The 13,801-nt window shown below is 42.1% G+C and overlaps 1 protein-coding gene across 1 annotated transcript; it reads left to right on the top strand.

Moving 5' to 3' along the window:
• Positions 1–109: 109 nt before the first annotated feature.
• ache (acetylcholinesterase) lies at positions 110–13,541 on the top strand. The gene is made up of 5 exons (XM_042071053.1): positions 110–346; positions 3,681–5,152; positions 7,820–8,012; positions 8,138–8,313; positions 10,769–13,541. Exons 2-5 carry the CDS (start codon positions 3,736–3,738, stop codon positions 10,888–10,890), a joined length of 1,908 nt encoding a protein of 635 aa, XP_041926987.1. The 5' UTR covers positions 110–346; positions 3,681–3,735; the 3' UTR covers positions 10,891–13,541.
• Positions 13,542–13,801: the final 260 nt, after the last annotated feature.

The following is a 13,801-nucleotide window of genomic DNA, read 5'->3' as shown; positions in this document are numbered from 1 at the left end:
TGTGCGCTTTTTTCCTGATTAATAGGCTACGCGCAGAAATCGAAGGAAAGGAGTGGTTTTCTCGCGAGAGGTGGCGTTTTTTCCCCCCTTCACCGCTAAGGTTTATTATGGTCGGTCTCCGCCTGTTGTCGTCTGTGTAGTGTACGGCACTCACCGGTCAGGGGCACGATAAACCACACAGACCAGATAGCTGAAATCAATCCACTCCCTGTAGTTTTTTATTCGTTTGTCTCCCTTGGAACACTGGGAGCGTCTGGCGCTTCATTTTCCCTCGTCGAAGGACTGGGTGAGGGAGGAAGGAACCGGGAGAGATCCAGCGCTGAACCGATCTATCGGGGGGCGCTAGGTAGGCTTGCGCTACATTGATCCTCATATCCGAACCGCCTGTGTAACTTAACGTAAGCCAGTAAAGCAATGATGATACCGACAATGATCAGGTTTTTATATATGATTGAGTTGGGCTGGCGGTGTAACAGTAGGCTATTTAATGTTTGCTGTTGGTTTGCGTTATCTGAGGTTTGAGGTCCCGTGTGTTAATTTGTGGTAAGAGTCTGGCACATCTGTACAGAATAGTACGGTGACATGCAGTTCTCGAGAGCTATTCCACCTTGTTGGCAAGACCTTGTGTTTATTTCACTGTTAATGTTTATGCACTAAATGGCTATTTCATATTTGGATGATATTTTCAAACGGTACTTTTTGGCCACTTTACCAGGAATTTAGTCTAAATAAGTAACATTAGTCGTGTTGGTTACGCCGTGCGTTTATGCTAATTATGACCATATTTCCAGTGGGCTTTTCTCACTGCTCGTTCTCGACCAACATCGTGAGGCTGGAAAAGCATGGAGGGGCGATTGGCTAGTTTGTTGCTCAGCCTACCTTGTATAGCCAGGCCTACGTGAAGTAAAATAATTGTCGATATGTTATGAGGACATTGAATAGTATTTTAAATCGTTTTTGACAAGCGTAAACTCACTTGATTAAACGGTTACTGTTGAGCAGGTATTACCGGCTGTCAACAGACATCTGGTTTGTTGTGTTGCATAATTAGCTGTCAAAATTGCCGTACGAGTTATTCATTGCATTAAATGTCATTGGCCTATCAGGCCTTTATGTCTATCCTATTAAAATGTAGGACATGGTTGTAGTGTTGTATAGTAAAACTGACATGAAATAAATTAACATATGAAGCTATGGATGGATGAATATGCGCGCTTCATGATTTTATGAAGGAGGAACCAGGGATGTAAAAGGGAGGGGGCGTTGCTGTCTCCCTGAAATATAAAACAGAGGCGTTCACGCACGCAACCGCGCGCTCAGCAGCTGTCATCCAAAAACGAAGACATGTTTATCTCTAGCAGTAGTCTTATATCCTTTCTCCTGTCTGCTGTTGTGAAATATAATACATGACGCGTCAAATGTCCACGACCTGCTGAATTCCCTTTATTATTAATAGAGTCAGGCAGACTTAACTCCAGATATATGCTGGAATAAACCTCCAAAAGCAATGCTGTTGTAGACTTGATGTAAGATGGAGAATGTGGCTGTTGGTCCTTGGGGAGAAAAAACACATGGTCTCATATATTTACGAAATGCAGACATTTGCAAAGTTGCAACATGAAGGTTAGAAGCTAACCCAAAGCTTGAATCCTCCATGTCATTTATACGCAAATAATAGCCTTACATGTTAATAGCCTATTAGGCCTACATTATTTTATGAAGAAAACCAGTTGTTATGATTATTGTTATTATAGCTTGTGCGATGACATTTCGATAACATTAAGACGACAACTGCGTCCTCTAGGACTAGCCTGCTCTTCGCCAGTGTGTGTGCGCACACGCGCATCCTCTATGTTGTGAGTGAAATATGAGATGGGTGAAGCGCGAAACGGAAAATTCCAGCGATTCCCGTGCCGCTCGTCAAACTGTCAGTGTCTGAAAATCTACTGCCCTGTATATCACGTCACATGGAGTAACTGTAAGAATGGGGGGGGGGGGGGGGGGGTGAGCGAGCATCCTATATGTTTGGACGTTGGTCCATAAACAGAATTTTAGCCAACTATTGAGCTTGCTATGTTGATGCAGAAGGCCAGAAGAGCAAACAGATTTTCAGGCTACATTTAAGGTGATTGTCATCTCTAGTACACTGCCAATTTCAGTTGGTGGTATTCCATAAATTATTTCATATCTACTTGCAGAGGGTGGTCATGGAAATGGAATAAAAGGGAAAGGGGCAGGTCTGTACAGTAGCCTACTATGCTATTACAAGAAGAGTGTTTGAAGCAGTGAGAGTAGACATGACCTGGATGGGGATAAACATGGATACCAAGTCAAAGGCGCATGACATCAGAGATATTCATGGAGAGGTTGTGGAGGTTGGACACTCTGGGTGACGTGTTGTTAGGATTTCTATTTCCATAAGAAATCAGTGATTCAAGGAGCATAATTGAAAATGCTGTTTGGAGTTTGGTGTGAGATGATATAAAAACCCAAACAGACGTCATTTGCCTTGTGTGAAGATTAACAGATATGGCAGGCGGATGAGAGACAGGAAGGAGGTTTTGGACGTGTTAGTTTATGGGTAACACGTGAGGACCTCTGTGCATAGTAATGATGTGTGTGATCCTGAAGTGTAAGTAATACCCCTGCGAACTTCATAAATAGATTCCAGAGTCTAATTAACTGAAGACACCCAAAGGCCCATGGACTCACATTCATACACATACACCTTCCTCTCCCTCTTCTGCTCTCCCCTCCCCAACTAGTCCCTCAACCCTGCAGCTGTCTGCATAGATATTATTAACTACAGACGTACAGACTGACACCCCACACTTCCGCCTCAAGGACTTAATGTCTTCAACACAAACCACTCACAGTGGAGGTGTTCCAATGTCTAATCAGTTTCATTGTGGTGTAATATCTGCCTGGTTAACTGAGGATGACAATAACATTACAAATTGTTTGTACGAAGCATAGCCTTTATACGAGTCCAGACCTACTTAATCAAACTGGTCTATGTCCATAGTGAAACATGTCTCTAATAAGCTACATGTCATTATTAACACCAATAGAAAACATGCACAATTAAGTTCATTAAGATTTATCGTTGATTGTTGTTGCCATTGTCATGGCGATAGATATACATAGCCTACCATGCTTTTAAGGGAGGATTCCACCTAAAGCATTTGAAATCCGTGATTGGGACAGAGAGAAAGAGACATGGAAAGAGGGGCACTGAAGAAGTAACACCCACCAAAATAGAACCCCATACTGGCATAAGGTGCTGGGGTGGGGGACAGAAATAGCACATACACACACACAGTCACACAGCTGCAGTCAAATTTATGTACCCCTGTCTCCCCACCATGCCTCCAGAACTAATCCTGATGTCATAGCAACCACTCAATACTCAAAACATAAACAGTACCCTGCAGGTGTGCCTATAGGGTTCTTTGTGTATTTGTAGTCCACATTTGCTACTGTAGGTGTATTGTCACAGCCAAACTCTATATTGGTGGTATTGCTTAATTAACCCACTGGACTCACACTACTAGATTTTCCTGAACGGCTTTTCTTTCATTACAGCAATTCCAGTATGTATTAATGTCCTTCACATGTCACATGTCTTATACTTTACTTTGCCTCTTTAGAACTTTACTGTTTTCTTCTTTTCCCAACAGACTCTGCTCAAATTTCTGCCTCTTCATTGCCACAACCTACAAGAAGCACTCGGCCATGAAGACTTCCAGCGTCATCCTTCTGCACCTCGTCCTCCTTGCACTCTTCGCCTGCCGCTCTTTCGCTCAGAATGAGGCAGAAGTCGTGGTTACAACGCGTCAGGGACGCGTCCAGGGAGTCCGTCTCCCTGTGCCAGACCACGGTCACGTCGTAGCCTTCCTGGGCATCCCCTTTGCCGAGCCCCCGCTGGGTAAGAGACGCTTCCGGCGAGCCGAGCCAAAGAAGCCCTGGAATGATGTATTTGAAGCCAAAGAGTACCCCAATGCCTGCTACCAGTATGTGGATAAGTCTTGGCCTGGCTTTCCTGGCAGTGAGATGTGGAACCCAAACCGAATGATGAGCGAGGACTGCCTCTACCTCAACGTATGGGTACCAGCCTCTCCCAGGCCACACAACCTGACTGTAATGGTGTGGATCTATGGAGGAGGTTTCTACAGTGGCTCCTCCTCCCTGGACGTCTATGATGGCCGTTACCTGGCAAACACAGAGAAGGTTGTTGTGGTCTCCATGAACTACCGAATAGGTGCATTCGGGTTCCTTGCCCTTCATGGTTCTTCTGAAGCACCTGGTAATGTGGGTCTCTTGGATCAGCGCCTAGCCCTCCAGTGGGTCCAAGACAACATCCAGTTCTTTGGAGGCAACCCAAAGCAAGTGACCATCTTCGGCGAGAGTGCCGGTGGGGCATCGGTAGGGATGCACCTCTTGTCCCCAGACAGTCGTCCAACGTTCACCCGTGCTATCTTGCAGAGTGGGGTCCCCAACTGCCCATGGGCTACAGTCAGCCCAGCTGAAGCCCGCAGGAGGGCCACCCTGTTGGCTAAGTTGGTTGGCTGCCAGTTCAGTAATGACACAGAGATGGTGGACTGCCTGAGGAACAGGCCCCCCCAGGAACTGATTGACCACGAATTCCAGGTTCTCCCTTACAGCAGCCTCTTCCGGTTCTCCTTCGTTCCCCTGATCGACGGAGTTGTTCTGCCCGACACACCAGACACCATGCTCAGTTCGGGCAACTTCAAAGACACTCAGATCTTGCTTGGTGTCAATCAGGATGAAGGGTCATACTTCTTACTCTATGGTGCCCCAGGATTCAGCAAAGATAACGAGAGTCTCATCTCACGGGAGGACTTCCTGGAGGGAGTAAAGATGAGTGTCCCACATGCCAATGACATTGGCCTGGAAGCAGTGGTGTTGCAGTATACTGACTGGATGGATGAGAATAACCCCTTAAAAAACCGAGATGCTATGGACGACATTGTGGGTGACCACAACGTGATCTGTCCACTCCAGCACTTTGCCCGAGCATATGCTCAGTACAATGCTATGCATTCCCAAGCTGGACAACCAGGCCAGGGGGCAGGAGCTTTTACTTGGGGAAATTCAGGGGCCGAATCCAATAATGGTGGAAACTCACAAGGTAAGTAAAATAAGAATCATAATCAAATCATAATTTTAGAGGTCATTATGTACAGCTTAAAATAGGTTTTGACAAACACAATGAAAGCTAAAGATGATAGTCCCACTTTGATGCTGTTAAAGTATGAGAGTCAATGGAATGGAGGCATCACCTAAAATACATAAAATATAAAAGCCTTTACAGTGAGATGTCATCAATATTTCATCTGTTTCTTTTTTAGAAAGCAACACTAGCACACCAAAAGGATGGTTGTTGAGTTTGAGTGACATAAAAGTCACATGAGGTCAGATGACACAGTCAGATATTTAACTGTGGTGTACAGAGCTATGGCTGACTATTCTCCTTCCAAACTGTAGAGGCAACAACTCCATACTAACATACTAACCTGATTAATTAAGCTAAACATGAGGTGCTAGCAAAACATATATTCTGTAGTGCAAATACGTTTCGATAGCAAGGTGCTGCCAGAGGCGGACATCCCAGGATCAGAAAGTAAAAGTCCTGCCAAGTATTTGATCCAACCATTTAGTAAACCAGCTAATCCTAATTAGCAGCCAGGTAGATCAGATAATTAGTGATATCACCTGTGTTAAATGCACAGGTAGATAGAATATATTGCAGGATGTCTACTTTCTGGAACCGGGATGTGCGCCTCTGTTCTGACCATGTAGCTGTCCTATACTGTAAGCACATGAATGCAGCAGCTGCGAAAACCAATACAGAGTGTCTTATGTATTTTGTATGCCCCTATCTTTGTGGAAATGTGTGACACTGTTCTTTCGAAGAGTGACTTTTGGATGGGGAAATAATAGGCCGGTCCAGACACGTGAAATAGCCTACTGTGATCGGACAAGTTGGTCTACCCAATGGACTTAGCTTTTGCATGTCACAAGTGTCAGCTGTATTCTAGCCTACATATCCTTCTTGTCATACATGTCAAATGATTTGCCTGAAAAAGACCCAGATGGGTCGAAACGTCGTTGGTTTTAATGAAAAAGTTTGGAGCTAAACTCCGGTGTGCGGATATCAAATCAAAAAGTGTCAAATTGTTGCATAGTGTTGTTTCACTAGATTTGTTAATTAAATTTAAACTAGATTTTAAACAGATCTGGTCTGATCACATATCACACAGACACAATGCCTCTCCTCACTTTGGGGATTATCCTACTTATATGTGGTGGTGTGTAATGGCCCATCCAGATACAAAGTGATTCTGCTCTGGCTGCTGGGCTCAGCTTAAAATCTGCCACTGCTGCCCAAAAGCTTGCTGGCCGCTGCGCCTGCATGCCGCTGCATTTTGTTAGACACAGCGGAAAACCACATGGCACAACCCACTGAAAATAATGGCTTTCAAGAAGGCAGCAGTGGCGCTGTCATGTTGTATGTGAAAGTCACAGAATGCACTTTTGATTTTTTTCTTTCATCTTGCAAATCTGACAGATTGCTGCCCCTGTAAACTCAATATAGAAGGAATCACAATGTACAGTTTTCTTGAAACTGACCAGGCCCCTACACAACCTTTCTGTTCTTTCTTTTTTTCCATTTGCAGTTAAGTGACAACAACCGAATAGAAAGAAATGCAAGGAATAGTTAAATTGGCTCCCTGGTAAAGGACAGTGCATTTGATTATTTTCACTGGCCGAACCCCAGTAGTGTGACTTAACTGACGTTAGTCTATGCAACTGCATATTAAATTAAACAAAAAACTAAGAAGCAGGCCAAGTCTTATGCCCAATCTAAAATGATCAAAGAGCTGCACAAAACTCTGGACACTATACACAAATACTGGGGTTGGCATCCACTGATCTAGGAAACTTGGAAGAAGGAAGGTTGACCTCTCCTGGTCCCAAGACTGGAAAATTATTTTAGTTTGTCTTATATTGTGCATCAAAAGTTTGGGTACACCTGTTTGAAAACAATTTCAACATCATGTTCTATACATCCACTGTAATCACATAGAATTCTGACTAGATGACATGCCTAAATAGGTACTAAGTAATAACAACACTTTACATTTATATTGCGCTTTTCTAGACACTCAAAGTGCTTCACAGTGAAGGGATAACCTCACTAACCACCACTAATGTGTAGCAGCCACCTGGGTGATGCATGGCAGCCATTATGCGCGAGAACGCTCACCACACACCAGCTTGAGGTGGAGAGAGAGGGAGTTACTTTCATTCAAAATGAAACCTGAAACCTTTTAAAGGTCTGAGCCAAAATGGAAGATGTACGTAATGGATACTTTACACCGACATTTTTGACAGGAAATTTCTATTAAAATGTGACATGTCATGTATTCACAGATAGATAGATAGAGACTTTAATAATCCCAGAGGGAAATCCAACTTCCAGTTGCTCAGCAACAATAGGAAAGCACATCAAAGGATACATTTGTTAAAATGAATATAATGCTTTAAAATACATAAAAGATAGATAGTTATTGAATAAATATAGATAAATATAAAGTGCAAATAAATATAGTCATGTGTTTATATTTTCCATGTACTTACCGTATGTATTCAAGACTTTTGGTCTGATGGCAGATATCTCAAGATGCAATGGGATCAGGAGTGATGGATAAAAGAGTAGCTCTCCATTGATCACCCATCAATTTTCCACCAATCAATATCCTTACAGATGATGTTTAATTGTCTTCCCCTCCAGGTGCCATATATCTTTATCTGTTTGACCATCGGGCATCCAACCTGGCTTGGCCAGAGTGGATGGGCGTTATTCATGGGTATGAAATTGAATTTGTGTTCGGACTTCCCTTGGAGAAGAGACTGAATTACACGTTAGAGGAAGACAAACTGAGTCGACGAATGATGAGATATTGGGCTAACTTCGCTCGCACTGGGTAAGACCAGGGGCTTGGATGGAAACATAATCTTTATATATGTCTGTTGACACATATTGGCAATAGGTTTGCTATTCAACTCAACTCTGTTTCATCAATTCCTTCATGTATCCTCCTTTCTTTAGAAATCCCAATCTCAATCCAGATGGCAGTTTTGACAGGAGGAGGTGGCCGCAGTTCACAAACACTGATCAGAAGCACGTGGGACTGAACACTCAACCAATGAAAATTTACAAAGGCCTGAGGACACAAATGTGTGCCTTGTGGAACCGGTTCCTCCCTCGCCTTCTCAACATCACTGGTAATAATGATGATAATAACAATAATTTTGAAAAAAAATAGGATGTGGGTCTTGGGATCAGATTTTGCGAGTTTGCGAGATCTTGGTTTGTGAAACACTAAACCCTCATTGTTTGAAATCTCACAGGAGGCATAGTTTATCTAGTGCAATCAATCAATCATGTATCAGCCACAATGTAAGCACCATGATTTGCTTGCCCTGTGTTTTGCTTGCATGCACAGAACACATACACACACAATCAGAGGCCTTTTCTACAAAAGTTCTTTACTGCAGTGAATGTACTTCATCTGGATGAAATCAGTGAATGAATGTCAGCTATACAAATGAATGAGGAGGAAAAATGTTACATGTCTTGTGTTACTGGTAATACAGCATTGCACAGTCAGCCGAAGACAGCAGCAACAAGCTCGGCGTGTTGTACCCCGGGATCTGTGAAGACCCTTTTTTTACAGTACAAGCTCTGCCAGTAGCCGACAGCAGATAGCCAGCTAGATACAACAACATAACTGCAGAACTATAGAACCTGAGCAGCCAAAAACCACATCAACAACAAAGCAGCCTTTGTGAGCATTTCACTGTGGTTTTCAAGCAGGCACTTTCCATCATCAGTCAAAGTAGACCGCTCTCCGTGCCATGCACTGAAGAGGCTCCATATGTCTTTAGAAGTGCTGTGCAAATGGGACAGGAGATGGTCTGTGCAAACCGTACGTGTGGCAAGTTTTAAAAGCTTTGACTCAGGGTCAAGAGGAAACAAAATCTATCTGCTGTATTTGTTCATTTAGGAGGCACTTTATCCAAAGTGACAGTACAAAGGCACGTTTCATTAGTATGATGGCTCCTTGTTAACAAAACTGCCGGAAACTAGAACTGGACGATTCCTGAGTCATTCGGATCGTACTATTAACCCAGGCTGTGTGAGTCTGTGGTCTCCATTATCCTGCATTCTGTGCTGTCCCACACCTGTTGTTGTTACCTGCTGCTCCTGCTGTAGCCTATGCAATAGAACAATAGCCCTCTTTGTGACCGGTATAACACACTCAGTCCATCCGTCAGTCCAGTAGTCTGTTATCTCCCTGTTAACAAAACGACTGAAAAACCCACGGATAAAATTACACATTTATGTTTCATGCTTCAGCAAATCACAGCTTTAAAGATTGTCATGGAAAGATTGTCACTGTCATGGAAAACCTGGAAAAGTCATGGAATTGTAAAATCCCATTTTCCTGGCCTGGAGAGTCATGGATTTCAGTAAATTCATTGAAAGTTTTGGAAAAGTCATGAAATTCAATTTTGTCATACTAGGGACATAGCTAGGAGGTAGCGTAGGCTATATCATGTCACAGACTGCTACCTTTCTGCTACAGTAGATGTAGAATGGTGGGGATGGGTGTCGCCAGGCCGTCTTGCCACGGCTTCAGTCCCAGTAGCCTATTTGTTTAAGTGTCTATTTGTAAGTTAGGTCGGACTATTGAATCGCTGGAATAATGGGGTGTCGGAAGATTGAGCAGCCCCCATTGAGGTGACTGCCTGCTCACAGGTTGTTGAAGGAGAGCACATCATCTAGGTAGCTAGTCACATTTATCCAATCTTGTTGAAGTCACATTTCATAATCCCCCCCCCCCCCCCCGTGACATAAAGTAAGCAATTATGTACTTATAGGCCGTGGAAAGTCATGGACATTTCATTAATGTCATTGAAATGTCACAGGTCATTGAAAAGTCATGGAAAGGATTTGAAATTTTAACAGTGAAAAAGGGTGGGTACCCTGTAACAAGCTATTGCTATTTAAAGTAGACAGCTATGACAGGGCAGCTATAGACCTATACAGATGTATGTATGAATACAGATGTTATGAAGTATACTTAAATCCTCAGTCCTAGGCACACCTGGATTAAAACGGTTTTGCTTCAGAATAACAAAGTAGTTCTGGAACAATATTATACTATAGTTTTGGAATTTGTTACAGTTACAGTTCCCTGATCAGGGATGTTGACAATCCTTCGTTCAACTACTTGATATTTCCCTCCACTTCCATTTGCAGTTTGTTGAAGTTGGCTATGTATAGTGAGTGTTCATGCCCCTCCCTCAAAATCACACTATTAATATATAGAGGTAATCCCTTTGTCTCCTCCTATGTTTCACACACATGCTGTATATTAATATGTGTAAAGCACATGTCCAGTGCAATCTCTGTCCAGGATTAAGCTAAACTGACAGCCTGTTTATGTTACTAACACCGATGACCTGCTCTCCTCCATCTTCCGCCCTCTACTATTATTTGTTGTAAAAAGAAAAGTGACTTTGTAGCATGTGTTGCCTGATCAACTGCCTGATAATCTAATTGCCTGTTAATCTATTCCATTCCTTTTCCAGTGCCTGATTCAGCCTCTTCCAACTTGGTTTACCCGTTTATTATTAATTGCGATTTTGACCGCTTTTGCCTCTTTCCTCCTAGATAACATTGATGAAGCCGAGCGACAGTGGAAAATGGAGTTCCATCGTTGGAGCTCTTACATGATGCACTGGAAGAGCCAGTTTGATCACTACAGCAAGCAGGAGCGCTGCACTGATCTCTAAATGGAAAGACGCAAAGCTATATGCGCTAGAGATGTCAACATCTTTTCGGTGTCAGCAACTTTGTTGCTGTTTAAATGAAATGGGTCAAAAGTTGTTCACAAGTAATGTGACTGATACACTCATTGGAGGGTGGGAGTGATTGTAGATTTCTGAATACTACACTAGCTGCTGTGTGTAGTGCACCTAGCATTAGCGTTTGTCCTTTAATGTCAGTCACTACTTTCTACCTGTATTATTCACTTACTCCTAAGAAATGTAGAACTCTTTGTGATGCTCGGCAGGCTGCTATAGAGACCATGTAAAGGTGTGGTCATTTATGGGAAAGATGTGCAATTACCTCTGAAGACCGAGATTGTGTGGGTATGACTGTGTGTTGGTATGCCTGTGTGTGTGTGTGTGTGTGTGTGTGTGAGTGTGTGTCTGGGGCAAGGAAACTCATTGACTTCGGTCCTCAGGATCCCCTTGTTTTCATTAATATATTTTAATTTTGCCTTTTTTTGATTTGCTTTCTTTTAGCGTCTCTGCTGTGTATGTTGGTCTTAGTGAAATGTCCAATGCGTATTCTGTGTACACTAGTATCCATTCATATCTCTCTATATGTCTGTCTGTACATCTGTCTGTGGGTCCAGCTTACACCGTTGAACAGGTATATTAATCAGGAGGCAACTAAAACACTGCTCTAGATTGCACTGAACACATATATAATCCGTACTGTTTTGTGTGTGTGTGTGTGTGTGTGTGTATGTGTGTGTGTATGTGTGTGTGTGTCCTAGTGTTTCACTGTAAGTATCCATATTTCACATGTCTTTTCATCATTACTCTTCAGCATGACTATTGGTCCTCTTTGCATGGGTTTGTACAATAAATTATGCCTATCAAAGGCATTGCACCAGAAAGTTAGCCCGTGTTCACTTAACTCAGTGTACGTTTGTGAATGCATGTATTTTTGTGAGTGTATGCGTATGTCTGCCGGAACAAATGAATACCATTACAGAACGTTATTGTCACTGTGCTAGAAGGTTGGCCTGTGTTTCTTTTTTTTCTCCTTCAGACTGTGTGTGTGTAAGCACTCTCCCAATCCATTATCCTAATGGAGGAGAGGCCATTTACTTAGTTTTATTTAACATGACAGGCTGCTGAGTCAGCCATTGTATTGCCTGACAGCTATTAATTGCTGTGGGTAAATGGGAGAGGTAGAAATGAGAAACAAAATGCAGGTTCATGAAACATCTCCCTTTACCCCTCAGCCACTTGCACCCATTCAACACAACCAGGATCTTTGTTTGCTTTTTAACTAAACAAAATACATTGTGCATGCTTTATCAGGTCTCAACAGTGGAAGACTTATTACATGTTCTTTGACTTAATTAGATTTGGGGAAACTGTTTGTCATATGTCTACTTTCAGTTTTGATCACTGTCTCTTTACATGTCTGCACCAATCTGTACAGTATTTATTTTGATTCCTGTCAACAGTATGGATAGTATCTGAATCAGCTCTGTGGCTGAATGAGGGGTCTTTTGGCAAGTATACTTTGATCGATTTTGTCACCAGGCATGTAATTCCTTGTGACTGGAATGGTGTTCTGTAGTTTCAGTAGAATGTTTGTCAAAATGACATAGAATTTAGATGATGAAAGGGTGTTGTGTATGTATACAGGTATGTATCTATGGGAGTGTGTGTGTGTGTGTGCGTGTGTGCGTGCGTGCGTGCATGTGCGTGTATGCACGTGGGTGCATGTGTGTGTGTGTGTGTTTATGCGTGTGTTACACAAGTTGATGCGCTTAAGGCAAATGAAAAGCCCTCTATAGTTTCCCTTATGCCAGATAGTACTTTCTGCATGTTCCTGGCCTCCTCCATTCTGCATTGTGCACCACATTGACTGTTACCCTCTATAAGATAGCCTATACACAATACAAGTGTGTGTTATACCTATTATCAAGTGAAAGTACTACTATAGCTCTGAAAAGGTCTACATTAGCAATAAATTGAAACACATTGTTCATTGTATTTGGTATTTGAATCCAATGACACATTTTCACTTATTATTTTGATGATGGTCATTGTAATAAGGCTTTGATATGTCTGAACAAAGCAATATAAAGAGTGCCATATTTTATTTCAGTTTATTTTATGTATAACTTCTCCTTTTTTCAAAAAAGACACCCGTTCTGTACATCATTTGTTACAGTCGCTAGTACTTTAAATAGAATGGCTTTTGTAGATTATGTATTGTAGTCATGGATGCAAGCCTGTTGTGTGTTCAAAGCATCTAATAGAAACCCCATGCTGCTGTCTTGTAACCACATTAGATTAAGATAGTAAGTACTAACATAACATTTATACCGTTGAGCACTGGATTGAGAAAGATTCTTTCTTGGACTGAAATTCAGAACATATCCAATTAGGTGAAATAATATTTTGTTTATTATTATTATTATTATTATTATTATTATTATTATTGCTGTCGTTATGATGTTTTTTTAGTTGTCATTTTTTGTTGATGCACCAGATGAAGCCCCCTGTGCCAAACCTGTGTGGTGGCAGTATGGTGCCATCTCTGCATGTTACTGTGTTTTCTCTTCTTTCTCTGGGTACTGTAATTTAAGCCCCACAACACAACCTCATTAAATAAATTAGATTAAAAATGACCCCGTTGTCTTCTTTTTACCAGTTCACAATTGGATCCATTCTATTACTAAAAGAGTGACACATTATGCCTACATATTTCTGTATTAGCAAGGAAGCAGAAGCAAACCTGTGTTAGGGTTAATGCAATTAGTCTGCATTCGTCTCTCTCGTTTAGTACCAGGCTACACGGATGTCATCCTTGATGTAAATACATGTAATTGATGTAATTTCCTTGAGGAAATGCCACACCATAGGAGTACATTTTCCATTAAAAGCGATC

This window comes from Alosa sapidissima, chromosome 18, assembly GCF_018492685.1.
Source record: "Alosa sapidissima isolate fAloSap1 chromosome 18, fAloSap1.pri, whole genome shotgun sequence".
Classification (NCBI taxonomy): domain Eukaryota; kingdom Metazoa; phylum Chordata; class Actinopteri; order Clupeiformes; family Clupeidae; genus Alosa; species Alosa sapidissima.
This window is presented reverse-complemented; position numbering and strand designations above follow the sequence as displayed.

What these genes read in the sequence shown, in the direction of transcription:
- ache (XM_042071053.1), top strand. Translation starts at nt 3,736, where the DNA reads ATGAAGACTTCCAGCGTCATCCTTCTGCACCTCGTCCTCCTTGCACTC. An exon ending in TAATGGTGGAAACTCACAAG is followed by an intron (nt 5,153 to 7,819) that starts GTAAGTAAAATA and finishes CTTCCCCTCCAG; the next exon opens with GTGCCATATATCTTTATCTG. An exon ending in GCTAACTTCGCTCGCACTGG is followed by an intron (nt 8,013 to 8,137) that starts GTAAGACCAGGG and finishes TCCTTTCTTTAG; the next exon opens with AAATCCCAATCTCAATCCAG.